The sequence below is a fragment of the Rattus rattus genome, chromosome 1, assembly GCF_011064425.1.
Source record: "Rattus rattus isolate New Zealand chromosome 1, Rrattus_CSIRO_v1, whole genome shotgun sequence".
NCBI lineage: Eukaryota > Metazoa > Chordata > Mammalia > Rodentia > Muridae > Rattus > Rattus rattus.
In genome coordinates this window covers 249,212,922-249,234,939 of record NC_046154.1, presented here as the reverse complement: position 1 = coordinate 249,234,939, position 22,018 = coordinate 249,212,922, and the positions used below count along the sequence as shown (strand labels likewise).

At 48.8% G+C, this 22,018-nt stretch overlaps 3 protein-coding genes across 9 annotated transcripts; all 3 read right to left on the bottom strand.

Moving 5' to 3' along the window:
- Window positions 1-912: 912 nt before the first annotated feature.
- Rpl8 (ribosomal protein L8) lies at window positions 913-3,289 on the bottom strand. The gene is made up of 6 exons (XM_032917654.1): window positions 3,187-3,289; window positions 2,851-2,998; window positions 2,620-2,761; window positions 2,277-2,495; window positions 1,259-1,374; window positions 913-1,109 (listed from the first exon to the last, which is right to left on the bottom strand). The coding sequence occupies exons 2-6, from the start codon at window positions 2,986-2,988 to the stop codon at window positions 951-953; spliced, it is 774 nt and encodes a 257-aa protein (XP_032773545.1). The 5' UTR covers window positions 2,989-2,998; window positions 3,187-3,289; the 3' UTR covers window positions 913-950.
- A 2,613-nt stretch (window positions 3,290-5,902) lies between these two features.
- On the bottom strand, window positions 5,903-7,309 carry Commd5 (COMM domain containing 5). 5 transcript variants are annotated; one of them, XM_032917672.1, is made up of 2 exons: window positions 7,170-7,301; window positions 5,903-6,823 (listed from the first exon to the last, which is right to left on the bottom strand). In XM_032917672.1, exon 2 carries the CDS (start codon window positions 6,768-6,770, stop codon window positions 6,096-6,098), a length of 675 nt encoding a protein of 224 aa, XP_032773563.1. In that variant the 5' UTR covers window positions 6,771-6,823; window positions 7,170-7,301; the 3' UTR covers window positions 5,903-6,095. The 5 variants fall into 5 exon arrangements, with proteins under 5 accessions (XP_032773563.1, XP_032773583.1, XP_032773569.1 ...); XM_032917692.1 differs by having other exon boundaries at window positions 5,909-6,823; window positions 7,208-7,309; XM_032917678.1 differs by having other exon boundaries at window positions 5,909-6,823; window positions 7,196-7,304.
- Window positions 7,310-13,920: 6,611 nt separating this feature from the next.
- Window positions 13,921-20,320, bottom strand: Znf7 (zinc finger protein 7). Of its 3 annotated transcripts, none has more exons than XM_032917635.1 (4): window positions 20,112-20,320; window positions 19,611-19,737; window positions 17,189-17,302; window positions 13,921-16,000 (listed from the first exon to the last, which is right to left on the bottom strand). In XM_032917635.1, the coding sequence occupies exons 1-4, from the start codon at window positions 20,112-20,114 to the stop codon at window positions 14,235-14,237; spliced, it is 2,010 nt and encodes a 669-aa protein (XP_032773526.1). In that variant the 5' UTR covers window positions 20,115-20,320; the 3' UTR covers window positions 13,921-14,234. The 3 variants fall into 3 exon arrangements, with proteins under 3 accessions (XP_032773526.1, XP_032773508.1, XP_032773517.1); XM_032917617.1 differs by having other exon boundaries at window positions 17,189-17,305; window positions 20,112-20,319; XM_032917626.1 differs by having other exon boundaries at window positions 17,189-17,305; window positions 19,611-19,734; window positions 20,112-20,319.
- Window positions 20,321-22,018: the final 1,698 nt, after the last annotated feature.

Genomic DNA, 22,018 nt, shown 5'->3' with positions numbered 1-22,018 from the left:
GAGACATTAACATGGAATGGTATTACATCAGTGATCAATGAGCAAGAGGCCACAGGATATGGCCAAGTTTAAAGCTCGTTTCTTTTACAACGAAACCTGCTTGCCTTCACTGTCAGTCTGTCCCTAACTTGTGGTCCCTCTGCATGGTCCATGACCCTGGGGAGGTAAGCCTCAGAACTCTACATTGTCCCAGTGGGGCCAACAGGTGAGACCCGGTTCTTAATGATCTGTTCCTTGAATAGGAAAACATGGCAGCTCCTTGCTATTCCATGTAAGGTGCTGCATGGGTGGTTTCAGGTCCTCTGGGGGCTGTAGCTTTCTCAGTGTCAGCACCCACTGCACACAGGAATCTAGGACCAGCAGACAGCAATCTCAAGCTATAGCCTCCATCACCATCTGTGAAGGTGACCAAAACCAGCAAAGGTACAGAAGCACCTCTGAACAAATCTTACTGTGTTAACAGCTGTGGTCTTCGTCACCTGCAGAGTAGGGCCCACAAGGGATGTCTAATATTCTCTTGGGCAGCAGTTTAAACTCACACACTAGTGCCCAAGACTGCCTGTAATTCCAGATCAATTGAGAGCTCAGTGCCAGCTTCTGCTGCAGGAGAATGAATGGGGGAAATCTGTAGTCACCACTAATTCCAGCAGCTGTGGCCCCCAGTACACGTCAGCACCACATACTATAAAACTGACCCAGCTGGGCATGATGGCAATCCCTGCCTTATCACAGTGAGTTCCAGGACAGCCAAGGATCCTGGAGAGACCTGGTCTCAAACCAAAGTCATCCACCCAAATTCCAAGCCCAGCATGCCATGTTCTTGAGTCTTCTAGGGCAGAATCATCTTTTACTTCCCTGTATACCAAAAGGCTCTGTGGCAAGGAATCCCCCCACAAAAGAGGCTCACACAGCTTATTAGCCAAAGCACATACTTTATTAACTCCTGAACTCTAGTTCTCCTTCTCCTGTACAGTTTTGGTTCCACGTAGCCGTCCAGTCCGGCGGGCAGCAATGAGACCCACTTTGCGCCCAGCTGGGGCATCTCTTCGGATAGTGGAAGGTTTGCCAATGTGCTGGTGGTTACCACCACCAAAGGGATGCTCCACAGGCTATAGAAAGAGAAGGAAGTTAGAGTAAGAGCATTCTCACCTGTGTAGGGAACACAGTAGAAAATCCTAACGCCAGGGACCTCCCTGCTGCAGACCCTCCCAAGCATAGCAACAAGAAAAGCCCGCCCACCCAGTTCTTGGCTACTTACATTCATGGCAACACCCCGCACACGTGGCCAGCAGTTCCTCTTTGCCTTGTACTTATGGTAGGCACGGCCAGCCTTTAAGATAGGCTTGTCAATTCTGCCCCCGCCAGCCACGACACCTACAGAATTACACAACAACTCTGAGACGTGCATCACAAGCCCCTCAGGTCACACTAGTGCCAGGAATCTACAGCCCCACAGAAGCCCGAGTTCTACCTAGGAAACCCTGTATATTCTGCAAACTGACATTTCCATGACAGGCAAGGCAAGGCCCATGCCTGTATTAAAGCATACTGTTGACTCAGCCCAAGTTTCCAAAGGATGCACCTCAAGAGTCAGTGCCTGAGACTCGAAGACAGGTCCTTCCGCCTCTGAAGACACCTCCCACACAAATGGACAAACCCACCCAAAACAGTGTGCTTTGACCATGTGCCCTCACAACTTATCCTGTGTAAGGATGGAGCTGGCAGATTGTAAGACTCTTCCAAGTAACTAGAGACTGAATCATGTCCTCTTTCACTGACTAGACTATCTTTTAAAAGTCAACCAATTCTGGTCCTATCTTTTCTACAATGAACCAACTGAACTCGAGTGCAGGGAAGTCCTAGGTTACAGTGTACAAAAGTTCCGAGTGGTATAATCTTTTTTAAACCCTAATTTTATGCATACAGGCATTTTCACCTACATGTCTGCAGTCATACACCACATTTACGCAATGCCCAGAGACCAGCAAAGAACATCAGATCCCCAGGACAGCAGGCACAGTTGTGAGCTGGGAAAATAACCTGGGTGCTCTCTAAAAGAGCAAACGGTGCTTTTAGCCAATCAACTACACTAGCTGTAACAACCCCACAGAGTAGATACTGTAGCACTCTACAATTCAACCCTGAGTTGTATTCTGTGTTCAAAGAAGCTCCCCTCCCCTCCTCCATGATTAAGGAAATAAGCAATCTGGTTCTAGGACCTAGGCCCAGCAGGTGACCACCCTGTCTTCAGGGTTCCACTGCCCTCTGGCACTCACCAACAACAGCTCGGTTAGCAGAGGAAATGACCTTCTTGGACCCTGAAGGCAGCTTCACTCGGGTCTTCTTGGTCTCTGGGTTGTGGGAGATGACTGTGGCATAGTTCCCGGAGGCTCGTGCCAGCTTGCCCCTGTCCCCAGGCTTCTCCTCCAGACAACACACGATAGTACCCTCAGGCATGGTGCCCACGGGCAAAACATTGCCAATATTCAGCTGGGCTGTGGAGAGAGGTGGCAAAGTAACTAATAACGCTAAAAGCAACGCAAACCCACACCGCTCCCATTCCACGAAAGCTCTGCATTCCAAGCCCGGGATCCGACACTTCCCCGCCTTGAAGCTCACCCTTCTTGCCGCAGTACACAAACTGTCCAGTGTGGATTCCCTCTGCGGCGATGAACAGCTCCGTCCGCTTCTTGAATCGATAGGGATCACGAAAGACTACTTTCGCGAGGGGAGCGCCGCGGCCAGGGTCATGAATGATGTCCTGTGGGTCAGGGTGGCATGTTGTATTACAAGGTCTGCTCGAGACGCCCTGTTCCCCGCCTGCTTGCCCCCGCCGGTGGTGCCTCACACCTTTACGATGCCTTTAATGTAGCCGTGTCGCTCCGCGAAGTCCACAGCACGCAGACGCGCGGCGCCCTTACGGTGCTTCACGTGCGCACGAAACACAGAACCGGCACCTTTCCTCTGGCCTCGGATCACACGGCCCATGGCGGCGAGTCTGGAAATGGCTCACTTTCAGCGTCCAAAAACAACATGTCCCGGCCAGCTCCCAAGGCCGAAAGCACTCCATCCCTCCCTCCCGGTCCTGGATGAGTGGACCAGGCCGCATGACAGACCACCGAGTACTAAACTGTGGCGGATGGCGGTGGATACTTTCAAACCCGCAGTAGACAAAACACAACCTACCTGCCGGCAAGCAAGGCCAAAAGAGGAAATACACGGCTCACGGCAGCCTTATCTTCCGGGGCGGAGCCATAACCCCGCCCCTTCCCCAGCGCAATGCCTGTCGGGGCTTGTAGTCCTATGCGGGGTCCTGTGTATCTACTAACTTGCTGAACTGAGGCTTACACCTAAGTCTCCCTGGGGAGAGGCTGACTTTGAAGAAACGGACTCGGGAGCCTTATGGAGTGCAGGTGGACGGTGGAGGAGGCTTCAAGAGGTGGAAGGGTTTGTCCAGGGCCACGCAGAATCCGAGAATCCGAGTTGGTCCCAGGGAAGGGCTTCCATATAAGTTGTGGGGCTCCTGATGGTGGCTCCGAGGTAGACAGAGATTGGGTGAGCAGTCACACCTGGAAGGCTGGGATTTCCAGGCCGGGGTGTAGCACACGCCTTTAATCCTAGCACTCAGGAGACTGAGGCAGCCGGAGTTCCAGGCCAGCCTGGGCTAGAGAAAATGTTCCAGGACAAGTCAGGGCTACAAAACAAACAAACAAAAAAACACTCTGGGGGGAGTAGGGGGGAGAAGAACAAAAAGGTAATGACTGGGATTTAGGATGGTCACCTGTGGAGTTCTCAAGATGTCTGGCAGAGAAGACAGAAGTCATTGGCCTCAGCAATTGGGACGAGGGTGGGGACAGTGACCCGGAAGACCAGTGATGCATGGCAATAAAGTGGCCTATGTGTGTCTTTGGTGCCACAGAGCCCCCAAACAGAGGGTCTTCATTTGAGTGAAACCTAAGTAGTGGATGCTGTATAGGTGAAGACGGAGAGGGAGGTAACTGAGGGTCAGGGTCCCAGTTGATAATAGAGGTTTGTCAGGACTAGGAGATTTTGCACGGCAGAGGCTAAAATTGGCATATTGAGAAGGAGGGACACGGTTGGTGGTCTGACACACTGAAAAGAGGAAGGGACACCCTGTCGTTGGCATGGCTCAAGTACCACAGGTACTAGTGCATGGGGTATTCCAGAAGGGTAGTGGGCAGGGGTCTAGGCCACCCAGGGCTGAGTCAGCCCAGAAGAAAACCAGAGAGAAAGATGCCTTATATAGCAAAGACTGTGGGAGGATACCTGCTAGTGCTGTCTTGTGAACCTTGCAGGGCCATAGTTAGCTTTCTGGCTGTACTTAGGGCCCTGATACCACTAGGTTATCTGTGAGAGTTTTCTAAGAGTCTGTAAGTGTATATGCAATGTTCAGTCCCTGTCACACTCTTCCTATAGAGGCATCTTCCACTCGGCTGTTCTTCCAGAGGACAAAGACACCTTATATGTTTATTTATAGACGGGGTTTCTCTGTGTAACCCTGGCTGTCCTGGAACTCTGTAGATCAGGAGAACCTCAAACCCAAGAGATCCGCCTGTCTCTTCAGAGTGTGGCATTAAAGAGGTGCACCACCACCATCAGGCAATATTTTTTTTTAAGGTTTATTTTATGAGTATGGGTGTTTTGCCCATATGACTGTGCCTGGTGCCCAGGAATGGACAAGACATTGGATCCCTGAAAATGGAATTACAAATGGCTGTGAACCGCCATGTGGTTGATGGGAATCAAACCCAAGTCTTCTGCAAAAGCAACGAGGGCTCTTAACCACAGACTCAATTCTCCAGCTCCCAAGACACTCTTGATATCCCCAGTGGTTCCAGACTACCCATGGAGAGGAAGGTAAAGTACTGACATAGTACACTGGACGTATTCAAAGGTTTTAATACATTGTACTGGCTGGTTTTGTGTGTCAACTTGACACAGGCTGGAGTTATCACAGAGAAAGGAGCCTCTGTTGAGGAAATGCCTCCATGAAACCCAGCTGTAAGGCATTTTCTCAATTAGTGATGGAGAGGGGGAGGACCCAGCCCCTTGTGGGTGGTGCTGTCCCTGGGCTGGTGATCCTGGTTCTATAAGAGAGCAAGCTGAGCAAGTCAGGGGAAGCAAGCCAGTAAGAAACATCCCTCCATGGCCTCTGCATCAGCTCCTGCTTCCTGACCTGCTTGAGTTCCAGTCCTGACTTCCTTTGGTGATGAACAGCTATGTTGATGTGTAAGCTGAATAAACCCTTTCCTCCCCAACTTCCTTCTTGGTCCTGATGTTTGTGCAGGAGTAGAAACCCTGACTAAGACATACACCAACACTACAAGCTTTACTCTAGTAGCAGCCGGTGCACCAGCTGATCCCTATGCAGAGTACTCCTCAGTCCCTCAATCCCACATGTTTGCAGAGACACCAAGTTCAAAGATCACCTTGTGACCAACCTTCTCACGATGGCCCTCCTTCCAAACACCTATCCTCATCTGACCTGGCTCTATTCACAAGGGGTACTCGTGGTTTTATTGTTTGTTTTAGAAGTATTTTATGAGTATGAATGTTCTGCTTGCTTGCATGTATGTGAGTACCACCTAAGTGCCTGTACTGGATATCTTGATGATGGATCCCCCACCCCCATCCCCTGCAACTGGAGTTACAGATGGTAACCACATGGATGCTGGAAATTGAACTCAAGTCTTCCGCAAGGGCAAGTGCTCTTAACTGAAACAGTCCTCCAGCCCTGTTCTCATGTCTTAATATTTAAAATATGTATTTAATGTTATATATACTAAACATTATTTAATGCACATTTAGTAGTTGTTATCCCCCTCCCCTTATCGCCCCACTAGGATGTCAGCTTCATGAAAGCAGGAATTTAGGGCAAAATCTCAGCCTTCCAAGGGCTGAGATTATAAACTGTGCCACCCTGCCCAGCTGTTGACTCATAAAACAAAACCCGAAAGTCCCGGCCGTCTTTTCACTTAAAATACGTTCTCACATGCAGGACCTAATGGAGTTGGCCTCATCACCAGTGGGGGGCTGTGTTCTGGTACCAGCTTCGGGACCCACAGTACCAGGGTTCAGTCCTGCAGTTTGCGCTCACACTTCTTCTCCAGTTCTGCCATCTCCTTAAGGACCAAGGCTACACTGTACCGCAGCTCCTGGAATTTTGCTATGGGCACCTCGAAGCGGTGTGCAGATCCATCTGTGAGCTTCAGCTGCATGAGAACACTCGGTTGCAGGGAGCGGGACTGAGCGCTGGTTGAGATGGCCACGTCCACCCGCCACCGGAAGTAAGACACGTGAGGCAGCGAGGATCCCTGCTGTTGGGCTACAGAGTCGAGAAGAGGGCGTTGACTCCCAAATGCCAAACTGGCCAAATCTCCAATTAGATCCTGAGGAATGCCAAGTTCCTGGAGCTCTTCCTGGAAGGCATCTGGCTTTAGACTAGCAGGGGGCAGCCGGAGAGCCTGCTGGAGCAGGGTGTGTGTGCCCGCCAGCAGGACGGCCAGACGCTCTTCTGACAGGTTGGCGCTGGCACCGAGTTGCTGCACAGCTTCTCTGCAGTCTTTCCCATGCAGGGCCCCGACTACAAGTTTCAACAACTTTCTGAAGGTGCTCCTGTCTAAGTCCTTCAAGAGCTGAGCCACGGCCGTCACTTCTGGAGAGGGCTGGGAACCCAGGAAGCTGACCCGGCCACTGTGACTGTCAGCGGGATGGTGCAAGTATGGAGCTGCAGGCCCCAAAGCAGACATCCTTTCTTCCCGTTTCTTGACCAGTCTGAAGAGAAGGTCCTAACCACAGTTGCCTAGAGAGGTGAAGGAGAGACAAGTGACTCCCTAGTCAGGAGCTTCCTGTACTAAAAATTGGGGGTCGATGTGGAGCCCCCATCTGCCGGTCACATAACTACCAACTATAGATAGCAAACAGGATGCGTGCTTGGGAGGTGGCGCTGAGACCGTGTGGCAAAGGAGCCCTCCTGAGTCTAGCAGAAGGGAGGCGTCCCAGAGATTTAACAGTTGGCAGGGAAAAGAACCAAGAAACAGAAGCGCGCACGTAAGTCCTACGTAAATAGTATTAGTGAACGTGGACAATGCAGCTGAGACCCCCTCAACCCTGAATCCTCATGATAGCAAGGGAAGATCGGATCTCACATTACAAATACAAACCAAGCCTTTACCGCCCTCTGCACCTGGAGGAACCTAGCCGCGGTAGCTGGCTGTGGCTGGCAGCAGCTGGAAGTTGGCGGGTCTCAGGAAGTGCCCAGAGACACTTCCGGGCCGCTCTAGGAAAGCGCGACAGGCTCTCTGTGGTTCCCGGAACCGAGCGCATGCGCCGCCCGATCGCTTGCCTTCTGACACTTTGGGGAAACAGAAACAGAAGGCAATTGGCTTCTGGGTTGGATGCGTGGCTTCTGCTGTCCTGTGCCCAGGCAGTCCTGTGTGAGGGACACAAGCCAGAATTATTGTAGTTGATTCCGACAAATTGCATATTTTCAAATAGATGGCCAGGAGGCGGCCCACGTCTTTAATCCAAGCACTGGGAGGCAGAAACAGGAGGATCTTTGTGAGTTCAAGGACAGAGTTCCAGCACAGCGAACGCTACATACCCTGTCTGGAAAAAAAAAAAAAAAAACATAACAACGAACCAAAGTTCCCCGCAAGGGGGAGGAGGGTGGTAAATTTGTGTGGTACATGCATTATAATCATGAAGCTTTTAGGGTAGGGGAGTAATTATGCGGGCAAAAGTGTATATAGATATTTCATCAAGGATAATATGAATGGCTAATGACCCAAACCTGGTGATACAAGCAAGTGATCGCAAGAGCCTGGGACAGGATCATCACAAACCCAAGGCAGGGCTATCTGGGCTCCAGAGTGAGTTCCTCGGCCTCACTTGGGAGGCCGAGGCAGACAGATCTCTGTGAGTTCCAGGCCAGTTAGGGCTACACAGAGATTCTGTCTTAAATAAATAATAACACACACACACACACACACACACACACACACACACACGCATGCACACACATAAAAGGACATGCTCACCACTACAAAAACTCCACGCTAGAATCCCACCCTTCATAGCGACCTAAAGAAACAGACCGACCACCTCAGATGCTGTGTGTGCTGTGCGGTAATTGAAACTTGTACTTACCTATGGAAGGTAAAGCAGAGCAGCTTCTGGGAAGAGCTGCCAGCTGCTTATTTTAAATTTAAATTACAAGAGTGAACGGTATAGGTCAGTGGGAGACTTAAAACAAAATCAGTGTCCATTTTTAGGTTTGCCTAAAAATCTCGAAGCCCTATATTCATCAACTCCACGGAAAACAATTCGAAAGGCCAAGTGCCGTAGGAGTCAGCCGTAAGTGTTAGGACCACGTTCTATCAATTCCTCTTGCAGCATTAGCTTGTAGCCAAACATCCTTGCCGTTCCTTAGCTTGGATGTATCTCTCTAATCTCTGACTCCTTTTTTTTGGAAACAAGGTTTCTCTCTGTAGCCCTAGATCAGGCTGGCCTCGGAGATCAGACTGCCTCTGCGCTCCTGAATGCTGGAATTAAAGGCATATGCCATGCCACCACTGCCTGGCCCTCTGCCTCTGTCTTTGTGTGAATTTTCCACCTTCTTGTAAGCACTCTAATAACTTCAATTACCAAGACCATTTTTCCAAATAGTGTTACATTTACTCTCAGGTTCTGGAGACCTTAGGAGTTCAGGATATCTTTTGAAGAACAAAATTCAATCTACAACTAATAAATGTTCATAAAAGCCTTGTTTGCGGATCTTTTTTGAGGGGAGGAGATGTGTGTGTGTGTGTGTGTGTGTGTGTGTGTGTGTGTGTGTGTAGGTGCACATGTATGTGGACATGCATGTGCACATGTGCATGTGAAGGTAGAGGTCAAACCTCAGGTGCTATATCTATCGCTGTGGTTGGTTGTATTTTAAGGCAGGTGTTGAGCCTGCTCTATTGAACACAACTGTAGCAATTTTGTATACAGTCTCCATCTTGCTCATAAATTCAGGTTCTCAGACTCCGCTTCCCAGAAGTAATTATCCAGTGCTGACCCTGGAGAATAAGCCAAAGTGTTAAGGTTTACTTATACAATACAGTGACAATGTCTCACTGTACTGCACCTCCCCCTCTTGCTTCACCTAACACCAATAAGCTCAAAAGTTAGCTGTCTGGATAACCAAAAATGTCAGACCACTTCACTGCCTTTGAACTTTGGGTTTTCCTATAAAAAGCCTGCCCTGAGGACAGGCTGATACCACATTTAGGCTCCAATCTTTTTTGTGGTCCTGATTGATTAATCTTGGGGTGTGCATTCAATAAACTATTCTTGCTTAACTGAGATCAGTGTTCGTATTGTTTATGTGGTGATTCTTGAACTCCAACCCAGGTTAGCCCTGCCTTAAGTAGCCCTGGCTACCCCGGAACTTAGTGCATAGACCAGCCTGTCCTCAAACTCCTAGAGGCCTGCATACCCCTGCCTCTGCCTCCCATGTGCTAGGATTAAAGATACATTCCACTATACTGAGCTTCTTACTGTTAGTTTTCTTTGATTTTGGTTTGGGGGTTGTTTCGTTTTGGTTTTTTGAGACAGTGTTTCTCTGTGTAGCCCTGGGAAATTCACTCTGTAGACCAGGCTGACCTCAGACTCAGAGATCTACCTGCCTCTGCCCTGGTAGTGCTGAGATCAAAGGCTCCATCTGGCTGTTGCTACTGTTCTTAATTAATTTCTTTATGTATGTTTATAGGGGTGTGTTTGTATGCATGAATGTGTGCCCCCACTTGAGGACAGTTTGCAGGAATTAGTCTCTCCTTTCTCCACGTGGGTTCTGGCAATTTAACTCAGGTCATTGGGCTTGACGGGAAGCGCCTTTACCTACTCAGCCATCTTCTTGGTCATCACCTTGCTTTTGAGACAGGGGTTCTAACCTGGACATCCCTCTCCAGGGTCTAGGATGGAAGTGTAGTCCTCTTCTTTCAACAAGAAGATGTCTCTTTGCAACAAATGAAGACCATGACAGAAAAACACAACCAATCAAGATGGAGAGTTGAGAAGGCCAATCCCGATGGACCCATTTACAAGTCTGTACCTAAGGCTTGGAGATTGTCTTAATTTGAGTTACTGTTGCAATGATGAAACACCAGGACCAAAAGCAAGTCGGGGAGGGAAGGGTTTATTTGGCTTAAACTCGCTACATTGTAGTCCATCACTGAAGCAAGTCAGGGCAGGAACTCAAGCAAGGTTGGAAACATGGAGGCAGGAGCTGGTACAGAGGCCATGGAGGTGTGTTGCTTGCTGGCTTGCTCCCCATGGTTTTCTCAGCTTGATTTCTTATGGAACCCAGGACCATCAGTAACATTATACAGGTTGAGTGGGTTGTCATTACATGATTAGGACTATATATGTATGTACATATACATGTGTGCATGTAACAATAAAGAGGGGAAGGAGGGAGGGCTCAACGGAGGAAAGGGAGGCAGGGACAGATGCAATTATACAAGAATCTCAAAAAGTAAGAAGAATATTTTGTTTTGGTTTTTTTAAAGATTTATTTATTTTATGTATATGAGTACACTGTAGCTGTCTTCAGACACACCAGAAGAGGGCATCAGATTCCATTACAGATGGCTGTGAGCCACCATGTAGTTGCTGGGATTTGAACTCAGGACCTCTGAAAGAGCAGTCAGTGCTCTTAACCGCTGAGCCATCTCTCCAGCCCAAATGTTTTTCTTTTTTTAGTGACACAAACTTAATAGTTGTTTATTATAAAGGGGGATGAAGTAACATCATGGGAGGTAAGGCTGATACAAAGTCCCTCCTTTAAAAGACAAGGACTCACATATCCCAGTCTTGCCTTGAGCTTGCCATGGAGCTAAGGAGGACTGTGAATTCTGATCCTCCTGTCTCTACTTTCTGAGAGCAAGCACTACCACACCTCAACTTTATTTATTTATTTACTTACTTACTTAGGTTTTCCAAGACAGGGTTTCTCTGTGTAACAATCCTAGCACTCTCTGTAGACCAGGTTGGCCTCAAATTCACAGAGCTCCACCTGCCTCTGCCCCAAGTACAGGGCTTAAAGGTGGGCTCCACCTCAAGTTCATTTCTATGAGATGTTGGGAGATACGAATCCGGGTTCTGTGAATTCTAGGTGTGCATTCAACCAAGCTTTATCATCAACCAGAAAGCACCTTTTGAAAGACAGGAAAGCACGAGTCCCAGAGTAGCACAGCATCATATGCTGGTGTGGCCCGGGAGGAAGGACATCCCCGCACAGCTGCCAGGGATCCTTTCAGGATTTTCCCTTCTGTACCAAACTCTGGGTATAGTCTGATGGCTCCATTTTCCTGGTGAGCTCCCTATTTCCCTTCATAGGCATTTGTGAATTCTTTTCCAGACACAATCCTGTTGTGGCATCTGCCAACACAAGCTAGAATTGCCCCACAAAGCCTGGGTCTCTGATAGTCATTTGGAAAGGACTGCCCACAGACTACCCAGTCCTGGCGGGAAGTTAGGGTACAGTGAGTGACACAAGGCGGTGGCTTCATGCTAAGGGCTCACTCTTGGTAATGTAAGGATCTATTTCAGGGGAAGGGAGTATAAAGAGGCCCAGTGAAGAGGCTGGCCATGATCCCACACATGCAATCCAAGCACTCCAGGGAAGAGACAGAGTATTGCAACAAGCTTGAGTCCAAGGCTACCATGGTCTACATAGCAAGGGATACTTGTTAAGATCATGTCTCAAAATAAATTTAAAAAAATGCAAATGGTACAATGATGCCAGCAATTAAAAAGATGTGGGATGGAAGCTAGCACAGACGCCTGAGATTCTGAAGCAAGGCCATACCAGCCCAACAGAATCATCCACTACCTGAGGAAACAGGTGTAGTGTGTTCCTGACCCTGGTAGAGTTGTTAGTCAACCACAGGATACCAAGCAGTCACGAATACACAGTCACTTGCCTTTATGGACTGAGTTCTGTCAGGCTTGCTGAGGTACAGTTTAGCAGATGCCCCAGGAGCCGGCACAGGATGGGTTAAGGTTTGAAAGAGTGTGAAATATTTTGAAAGTTTGGATTGTGTGCTGGTGGCACACAAACCCAAAAAAATTAAAAACATTGTTTGGACTAGAAAGGCCATCAACTGCCCTAAAGAGAAATTAAGGCACCATTCCTGTAGGATCCTGGCAGTCAAGTGCAGAGAGGGGAGAACCAGCTCATACAATTTCAGAAAGAAACAAGGTCTCTATTAAAAATGGCCATTTGTGGGCTGGAGAGCTGGCTCAGCGGTTAAGAGCACCTGACTGCTCTTCCAGAGGTCCTGAGTTCAATTCCCAGCAACCACATGGTGGCTCACAACCATCTGTAAAGAGATCTGACGCCCTCTTCTGGTGTCTGAAGACAGTGACAGTGTACTTACATATAATAAATAAATAATTTCTTTAAAAAAATGGCCATTTGTGCTATTTTGGCAAAGAATCTGGCTGCCTTTTGCCAGTAGCCTAAGAACTCACTTGAGGCTAATTAAAAAGCAGTGGAGAGGTTGATGAAGACATGGCTGAACTGTTAACAGCACCTGTCATTTTTTAGAGAAGACCAGGGTTCAGGGCCTTGCACCCACATGGCATCTTCCACAGTCCAAATCCCAGTGCAACCCCCAATGCCCTCTTCTAACCTCCACAGGCACCAGGTATGGGCGTACACAAGCAAAACATTCATATACAAAAATGAATATTTTAAACAATCCTTACATAACTAATTCATTTGGTTGGAGGACCTCTCAAGACAGCAATGGCGTGGTTATTACTAATTGTTCTTCTGGGGAATCTACAATGGAAAAAAAAAGCAAAAATCAGGGCAGAGAGCGATGAAAAATGGGGGCTGGGAGATGACTCAGTGGTTAAGAACACTGGCTGCTCTTCCAGAGGTCCTGAGTTCAATTCCCAGCAACCACACGGTGGCTCACAACCATCTGTAATGGCATCTGATGCCCTTTTCTGGTGTGTCTGAAGACAGCAACAGTGTACTCATATGTAAAATACATAAATCTTAAAAAAAGAAGTGAAAAATGTATAGTGTGGAGAGGAAACAAGCTCTAGGAAGCTTAAGGTTGTAGTCAAGTCATGTGATCAAGGTAATTAGTAATTGCTAAAGTTAGCACTGTTATAGAGAAGCTGAACTGACAGAAAAGTGCTCTCGAATTAGTAATTGCTAAAGGAATTAGCACCCCAGCTGTTAACAAAAAAAAAAAAAAAAAAAAAAGAAGATCTGAACTGGTTAACAACAGAAAGATGCTCTCCCAAAAAAAAAGAACCCAAAAAAAAAAAAAAAAAAGTAAGATCCTTCCCAGCTATGTCTCCAGAATTTTCTTCTGCCTCTCAATTTCTGGGATTAAAGGCACCACCATACCCAGGACTTTTTTCCTTTTTAATTTTAATCTTATTTTTAAAGACATGATCTAGATGATGTTCTGCATCTGCCTGAATGCTGGGCTTGCGAGTAGGTACCACCAGGCCTGGATTTGGTGGCTTCCCTTAAGCTGTTTCCTAGGGCTCACAAGGCTTTCCTGATAGCTATTTCTTTCCTGTAGCACAGAGACTCACAGTGAGTTCAAAGCATGGGCTACACCTTCAGTGTGACACGCACTTTTATTTAATGGGTGAATGCTAAAATATTACAGAAACAAAACATTTCCTAAGTAGACTATTCTTTAAGAACAAATCTGAATCCTTCCTAGAATCCTAGCATCAAGTTTCTGTTAGCATAAATTACCCAAATAAAATAAGGCTTCAGGCGTATTCACAGTTTCATATTCACGTAGTGTGGTGGTTTGGATGAGAATGACCTCCACGGGCTCAGGTCTCAACACCTGGTCCCCAGTTGGTGGAACTGTTCAGTAATTAGGAGGTATGGCCTTGGAGGAGGTGTGTCGCTGGGGGCGAGCTCTGAGGTCTTTTAAAGACTCTCGCCATTTCCAGTTAGTTCTCTCTGCCTAGTAACTGGCTGTCTCAAGATGTTGAGCTCTAAGCTACTGCTCTAGCATCAATGCCTGCCTGCCTGCCGCCTCGCTCCCTGCCAAGATGGCCGTGAACACTCTCTGAAACTAACACTCTCAGAAACTGTAAGCCCCACGTAAACGCTTGTGTAAGTTGCCTTGGTCATGGTGCCATCACAGCGAGAGAGAAGTAGCTAAGACATTTCGGTAAGTGATTTATCTCATGTGAATTTTTTGGTGCTGAGTGAGCCTCGAGCTCCGGTTAAAAGCTTTGCCACAGGCATTGCATCTGTAAGGCTTCTCTCCTGTGTGGATCCTCTGGTGAATAACCAGGTGTGAGCGCCACCTGAATATCTTGTCACAGTCATCACACTGATGCAGCTTTTTTACAGGGTTCACTTTTTTATGGTTCAAAAAGGTGGAACTCTCTGTGGTGTTCCCAAATTCATAGTACCACTGGGCTCTAGTGTGTATTCTCTGGTGTTCAATAAGGTAGGAGCTCCGGCTGAAGGCCTTCCCACACTCACTACATTCATAGGGCTTTACTCCAGCATGGATTATCTGGTGCTGGAAAAGGGTTGAGTTTTGACTGAAGGCCTTTCCACACTCGCTACACTTATAGGGCCTCTCCCCGGTGTGAATCCTCTGATGGCTGGTGAGTTGCGTGCTCATACTGAAGGCTTTTCCACACTGGATGCACTCATATGGCTTCTCTCCCTTGTGGATCCTCTGGTGGTAAATGAGGCTGGAGCTCTGGCTAAAAGCCTTCCCACAGTCATCACACACATAAGGCTTCTCTCCTGTGTGGATTCGCTGATGCTGAATAAGGTGTGAGCCCTGGACGAAGCCCTTCCCACACTCCTCACACTTAAACGGCTTTTCTCCAGTGTGAGTTCTCTGATGGCGAATCAGTCGCGAGCTACAACCAAAGGCTTTTGTGCACTTGTTGCACTTATAAGGTTTCTCTCCAGTATGGATCAGCTGGTGTTGATTCAGACGAGAGATCCACCTGAAAGCTTTCCCACACTCCTCACACTTAAATGGCTTCTCTACAATGTTGTTTCTCTGACGGGCAAGAAGGTTTGGGCTCCCGGAAGCTCTGGGCATTTGTGATTTCTCCCCAGTATGCATCCTCTGATGTTGGGCTAGCGTTGAGCTTTGGCTGAAAGCCTTGCCACACTCCTGGCAGGGGTAGGGCCTCTCTCCAGTGTGAGTCCTCTGATGTCTGACCAGCTGTGACTGCTGGCTGAAGGATTTCCCACACTCTTGACAACTGTATGGCCTTTCTCCCGTGTGGATTCTCTGATGATGGATGAGGCTTGAGCTCTGACCAAAGGTTTTCCCACACTCCTCACATCTGTAAGGCTTCTCTCCAGTGTGAATTCTCTGATGCTGAATAAGTTTTGAGCTCAGGCGGAAACCTTTCCCACAATCAACGCATATAAATGGTTTCTCTCCGGTGTGGATTCTCTGATGCTGATTGAGTTGTGAACACAGCCTGAAGACTTTCCCACACTCCTCACACCCATATGGCTTCTTCCCATGGCAGTCACCTGTGTGTCTCTCCTGTTTGCAGTCAGATGATGTTTCCTGGCACTCCTGACATCTGTATGGTCTTTCCTGTCCATTCATTTCATAGGGATCCAGGTTCAAAACTGGCCTAACGACTCTGCCACACACTTCACAGTTTTCTGATGTCCCCTTCACACGGTCTCTAAGGTCATCTGGTTGATAACCCAAATCAGTGGCCTGCAGCTCCTTACATTCTTCGACAGCATCCTTTGTGAAGTTCTTGGGCATCATGGTCTCGTTTTTCAAATGGTGCTTCTGGAAAAGGGAGCCACTCACTCTTAGCCCAAGGCTTCTTGGGCAATTCTCTGACCAGACCGTAGAATCCAAATTGTCTCCAAAGTCAGGAATCTGCCTTTTGAGAAGATTCGTGTACTCACAGGTCTGCCTGCAATCAGTTCTAGTAGTGGAGTCTGAAATAAACACAAAGTAAAAATGTTCCTTACATCTGAGGTCTGAAAAAAGGCAGAGACAGCCAGGGACGTGGGGACGTATAGTACTACACATGGCCCAGGTGCAAAGTGTAGCAAGCAAGGGAAGCCCTCACCGTTCAGTTCAGTGGACAGTGACGATAGGCTTATGCCTACAAAACAGAGTGCTGAGAGCTTCATGTCCTAAGAGGGTAACAAGCAGAGCTCCACCCTATTGGGCACCCAGGAATACTCTACAGTATGCGACTGAGACTGGACCGAGCAAGCCTGAAGACAGAATGTCAGTCTAGAATTCGTCAGAGAAGGTCAGAGGCCCCCAAGGTAGCTATCTGGCAAGTAAGGACAATAGGGTGACTGATCGAAACAGACAGGAACGAGTCCATGGCTGTCTCTACAGCAGGCTTCTCTGAGAAGGACCCAAACCTCAAACCCACACCTGGCAAGCCTTGTCATTTTTACTGATAAATTGGCATCATCTAGGACTACCTGGAAAGAGGAAACCCCAGAGCAGTCTGTGAGAGCGTCTTGGTTGACGATTTATTATGGAAAGACCTAGCCCACAACGGGCAGCATCAATACTGGGCACCTGTGTCTGGGCTGTAAAAGGAAGCAAGCTCAACGCTGGCCAGAAAGAAGACAGTAACAGTGTTCCTCATGTTGCTGCTTCATTTCCTACGCAATTTCCCACTACGACAGCGTATTACCTGGAAATGTAAACTGAAGTAAACTCTTTCCTTCCTAAGTGGTTTTTAATCAGAATGTCTTGTCGGGTGACACAATAAGGTTAGAGTGGCCACACCCAGTTGTTCACACTGACTTCTCCCCTGGGGCAAGTCCATGCAAGGGGCTTAGTGCCCAGAACCCCCAAGAGGCCTTCATGACATCTTCTTTCCTTCTAGACTCTCTAATCCACACAGGCTACCTGTCTATCCTGATCCCACAGGCCAGATTTCTCTAAGACCATTAAGTGCGTGACACATAGCCACTGAATGCACAAGTGTTTGTGTCCTTGTCTTTTGTGGGACAGCCTTCCCAGAGGTGGCGGCACGGTTCTCTCTAGGGCTGGCCTCCTCTGCAGTGTTCCTCAGCAGCCCAGCCTCCCACTGTCTCAGGACCTCACCTCAGCTCCTTCTTATTCAAACCTTCTTTGTGACGAGGCCTGGCCCTCACCTGTCTGGCAAATCCTTGGTGCCTCTGTCCCCTCTGCTCCCTGTAGATCCAGGGCCCACGGTTCTTGTCCTTGCTCCAGCCGGGAGATCAGTTCAGGCTTAAAGACCAGGAATCCTGCTGTGTGTGAGGCAGAGAAGAAGATGCTGGAAATATTTCCTGAAGTCGGCCGCCCTCCTAGTTTGCAGCCATGAAGGTCAGGAGCTGCTAAATATCTACAGAGCCTATTCTGGAGGGCGATGAGGGACGGGGCACTGGATACACAGGAGTCTCTCCAGTTTCTTAGACTAGACAAGAAGGGGTACCCAGACTCCCACAGTCTCCAGGGAACGCTGTTCTCACAGAATGGGCTGGAGCTACTTGGGGTACAGATGGAGCAGGGAAGCCTAAGCCCAGGACAGCACTAAGCCTGCAAAGCCAAGAGTTTTCTTCCCCCAGTTCAAAAGGCAAGGATACTCCGAGAGGTGGGAGTAGCCAAGAAACAAAATTTAGCTGTGTGGTGGTGACCACTCCTTTAAACCCAACACTCAGGGGGTTGGGGATTTAGCTCAGTGGTAGAGTGCTTGCCTAGCAACCGCAAGGCCCTGGTTCGGTCCCCAGCTCCGAAAAAAAAAAGAAAAAAAAATAAACCCAACACTCAGGAGGCAGAGGCAGGTAGATCTCTACTGAGTTTGAGGCCAGCCTGGTCTACAGAGTTCCAGGACAGCCAAGACTATACGGAGAAGTCCTGTCTCAAAACCACAAAGCAAAACAAACAACAAACAAAATGATAACAAAATGAATGAAGCAGATTCACACTGCTTGGGGGAAAAAAAATCAACCAACCGACAAAAAGCAAAACCAAGAGGGAAATCCTCGAAAAGACGACGAAAGTCCTTTAGCAGAACCCATCAAGATCATCATAAAGATATTGGTTAATAAGAAAAAAAATCGGGCTGAAGAGATGGCTCAGTGGTTAAGAGCACTGACTGCTCTTCCAGAGGTCCTGAGTTCAATTCCCAGCAACCCCATGGTGACTCACAACCATCTGTAATGGGATCCGAAGCCCTCTTCTGCTGTGTCTGAAGACAGCTACAGTATACTCATATAAATAAAATAAGTAAATCTTTTTTTAAAAGTAAAATAAAATATATATAAAATTCCAAGGTGTGTATTTAATGTGCTTTATTTACAGGAGGTCATTTTGGTTTCGGTGAAATCTAACGTAAGATATACTAAACACCTAAATGCCACACGTCAATTAGGCATAGCAACCACCTAAAGAAGAGAGCAAAGGAGATGCAGGAAACATGATTCCAGAACTCACAAAGGAACCACCACAGACCAGACAGGACAGGATGCCGGAACCGTCAAATACCAGACCAGCAGACAAATAACAGAATCTTAAATTGTTACTTCCTTTGTTATTGTTGTGGTTTTGGTTTGGTTTTTGTTCAGATTGTTATTGTTTCAAGACAGTATCTCTGTGTAGCCCTGGCCTTCTCGAAGTTGCTCTGTAGAACAGGCTGGCCTTGAACTCAGAGACTGGCCTGCACGTCCTGCTGCCTGGGTTTAAAGGTGTGCACCATCATGCCTGTTGGGTTCCTTTGATTTTTTTTTCCTTTTTGCTCTCTGTGGTGCTAGGCACTGACCGCAGAGCTTTATATGTGAGAGAACATGGCTCGACCACTGAGCTGCATGTCCTCTGGGCTTTATTACATTCTGCTGATGAAACATCACAGAACTGGACTATGCCAGGCTGGACTGGATGGACCGTTATAGGCCTGCTCTAATGCTGAGAGAGGTACCTGATAAACCGACTACACCCCGTCCCCACCTCCGCTCCTCCTGGCCCATCAGCTCAGGCACCCTCTCAAGAACTCAGGACACTCTCCTGTTGTAGATACCACCATGATGTGGGGTCAGCTCTGAAGGGGGCTCAGTAGGCGGTGGATGCACAGCACCCATGGAGTAAGACATACCATTCTACCACAAAGCTGAAACAAAATGCACAGCCGGGTGTGCCAGAGCAGCCTGCAGGGAAGGCGGGAACGGGAGTTGTCGGATGGCAGGGCAGACGGAAGGAATTGACTCAGGTGTCACCCTACACAGGTTCCAGAACAGTTTTCCCTGGAGATTCCTCACACTAACAAGATCTTTTTCCTTTTTTTTTTCCCCTGTGGTTGTTGTTTTGTTTAAGCTATTTCGACTGTGGGTTCCATTTCCCACCTGATAACTTGATAGTGTGGGAGAAACAGATTTGACTGGTTCCCAGAAGTCCACTTGCCTAGCCTACTCCTTACCTAGCTGGGTAACGTTGTGTAACGTCGGGAGCTAGCCTGGACACTCAGATTCAAAGTTTAGCCCCTAAGGCCCAAACAGTTAGCATCCACACTCCGTCTCTGACAAGTGTGGTGTGTGGAACGACCCCCAGGAGTAGCCTCACCTAGCCCAGCCACACTGCTGTGGTTCTCCAGCATCACCTCCCTGTAGAGGGCCCTCTGACCGGAATCCAGACATTGCCACTCTTCCCGAGAGAAGTGCACAGCCACGTCGCCAAATGTCACCGTCTCCTGAAAGGACACACACAGCATCCCAGATACCCCTAGGTGCCAGCTCTTCTATGGCCCTACGATATATTATATCTCAAGCAGGTGACTCATGGGATTGAATTAGAGTCATGGGGATCCTTTTGGCTCCTAAATCTTAGAAGAAAAGAAGGGACTTAATCCAAGGGAGTGACCTTACGCTCCTCCCACTGAACAGGCAGGCACAGCTAAACTCTGGTTTGAGAGACCTCACCACCTCAGGGGCTGAGCCTGGCAGAAGCCACAATGAGGGTCACAGCTAGATGTGTGATCAGGCCCAGGGGAAAGGGTAGATTTCCCCACAGGAAGTGGGGGCTTGACAGTAGTAGAGAGGGGACACAGGCAGCTAGGCTTCCTACCATGAGATGGGGAGGGTAAGATCCGCTGGTCTTGACTCAGACACCTGTGAGAAATTATGAAAAGATCAGAGGTCAGAGTGGAGGAAGCCCCCCAATTCCCAGGGTGAACCCCCTGTTTCTTTCCCACCCATGCCAGACATACAGACACAGCAGACTGGGCAAAGGCAGCACTGACATTTGAATATCAGATCCTGAGCCACCTGTCTGTGTAGGAGTTAGGGCTTGAGCCATGATGTACGGCTGCTGGGGCGGGGGGCTGGGGGGTGGAGTGGGGGGTGTTGAAGCACACCTTTAGTCTCTGAGTTCGAAGCCAGCCTGGTCCACAGAATGAGCTCCAGGACAGTTAAGACTACTACTCAGAGAAACCCTGTCTCGATAAACCAAGAATGAATGAATGAATGAATGAATGGCTGCCATAGGCCACACATGCAACTGAACAATGAGGGAGACAACAGTGAATTTACAGGAACTTTGCCCTCATGGGACATCCGGTAGAAAAGACAAATAACCACATATAAAATCACATCCGGGGTTGGGGATTTGGCTCAGTGGTAGAGCGCTTGCCTAGCAAACGCAAGGCCCTGGGTTCAGCCCCCAGCTCCGAAAAAAAAAAAAAATCACATCCATGATAGGGCTGAAGTACGGGGGACTAGGAATGTGTTTAATGAGAAACTCTGGTAAAGTTTAAAGGATGCCTTCCCGGGGGACTTAGGCCAAGCTGGTGGTCCAGGTAATGAAATGCACTTTAGGACCTTAAAATAGACCAAAGTGAGGCAGTCTGTGAACCAGAGGGGGCGAGGGCAGTAGAGTTAACTGGAGGCAGTAGCAGGCAGGCCAGAAAAAAAAAAATCTCTTCAGAAGGAAAAACAGAATCCCTGTCCCCACGTACCTAAATTCCAGAACAGGCTATAGATGCCCAAAGTCACAAGAATGACATCAACACAGGACCAAAGCTCTGGGGCCCCTGCTGGCACACCCAAACACCCAACAGGGAGGTCAAAATGGGAGGGAGGAAGCTGGCTTCCTAGGTGGCTTTTGGCCCAGGTATCTGGCCACTGGCTAGCCCAAGTAGCAGTGAACATTAGAAAAGGGTTCCCCTCTCAGACCTCAGCATTTTGACAGCCAATGGGAAATCGCGGTCTCAGATACAGAAGGGCAAATCCTGAGGTGCCATCTGAGTCCACAACGGTGACAACACTGTCAGCCTCTTGTCACCGACTCCAGGTCATTCAGGTGCAGAGATGAGAGATGGTCCCAGAAAGTGATTACTCAAGGAACTAGGGAGGCCGCAGCCAGGCCCAGGCCTGGAGGGAAGCAACCTTACTCAGGCCCGACCCTGAAGCTCAGGAGCAGGCTAGAGGGGCTGGGGTGCTTGGCTATTCAACCCGCATCCACTGGGACTAAGTCGCCCGCCAGGCACTCACAACAGCACCTAGACGCCTGCGGCTTCCATCTCTTTTGGGGAGGGAGAGGCAAGTGCCCCTTGCCCTGACAACAAGAAAAGCAACTGCGCCGACTCACCGGCCGGGACGCGTCAGGGACCCGCCAACAAGCGAGCCACCGGAAACGGCTTTGCACGCCTATCCCTCTGTGTCCCACCCAGCCGACTTCCGTCCGTTCGGATCCGCTCGCAGGCCAGAGCACCCAGTTGCTTCTCCAGCATCGCCCCCACTCCTGTAACCTCGGGGGCGGGGCCACAAGTTGTCACCCTGTAAAGAGCTGGGCTAGAGTCTGATGGCAGGACCTGGAGTGTGGGCCGGGAGGTGTGGCTGAAGGTCACGGAAGGCGGAGGCGCGAGCAGGAGGCGGGGCCAGAGGCGGGGACTCGGTCAGATTCCGGGCGATCGTCTGGCGGAGGCGGAGCCCACAGTAGAATGTTTAACCTGCTGTGGGCCGCTGTGGCTGGTG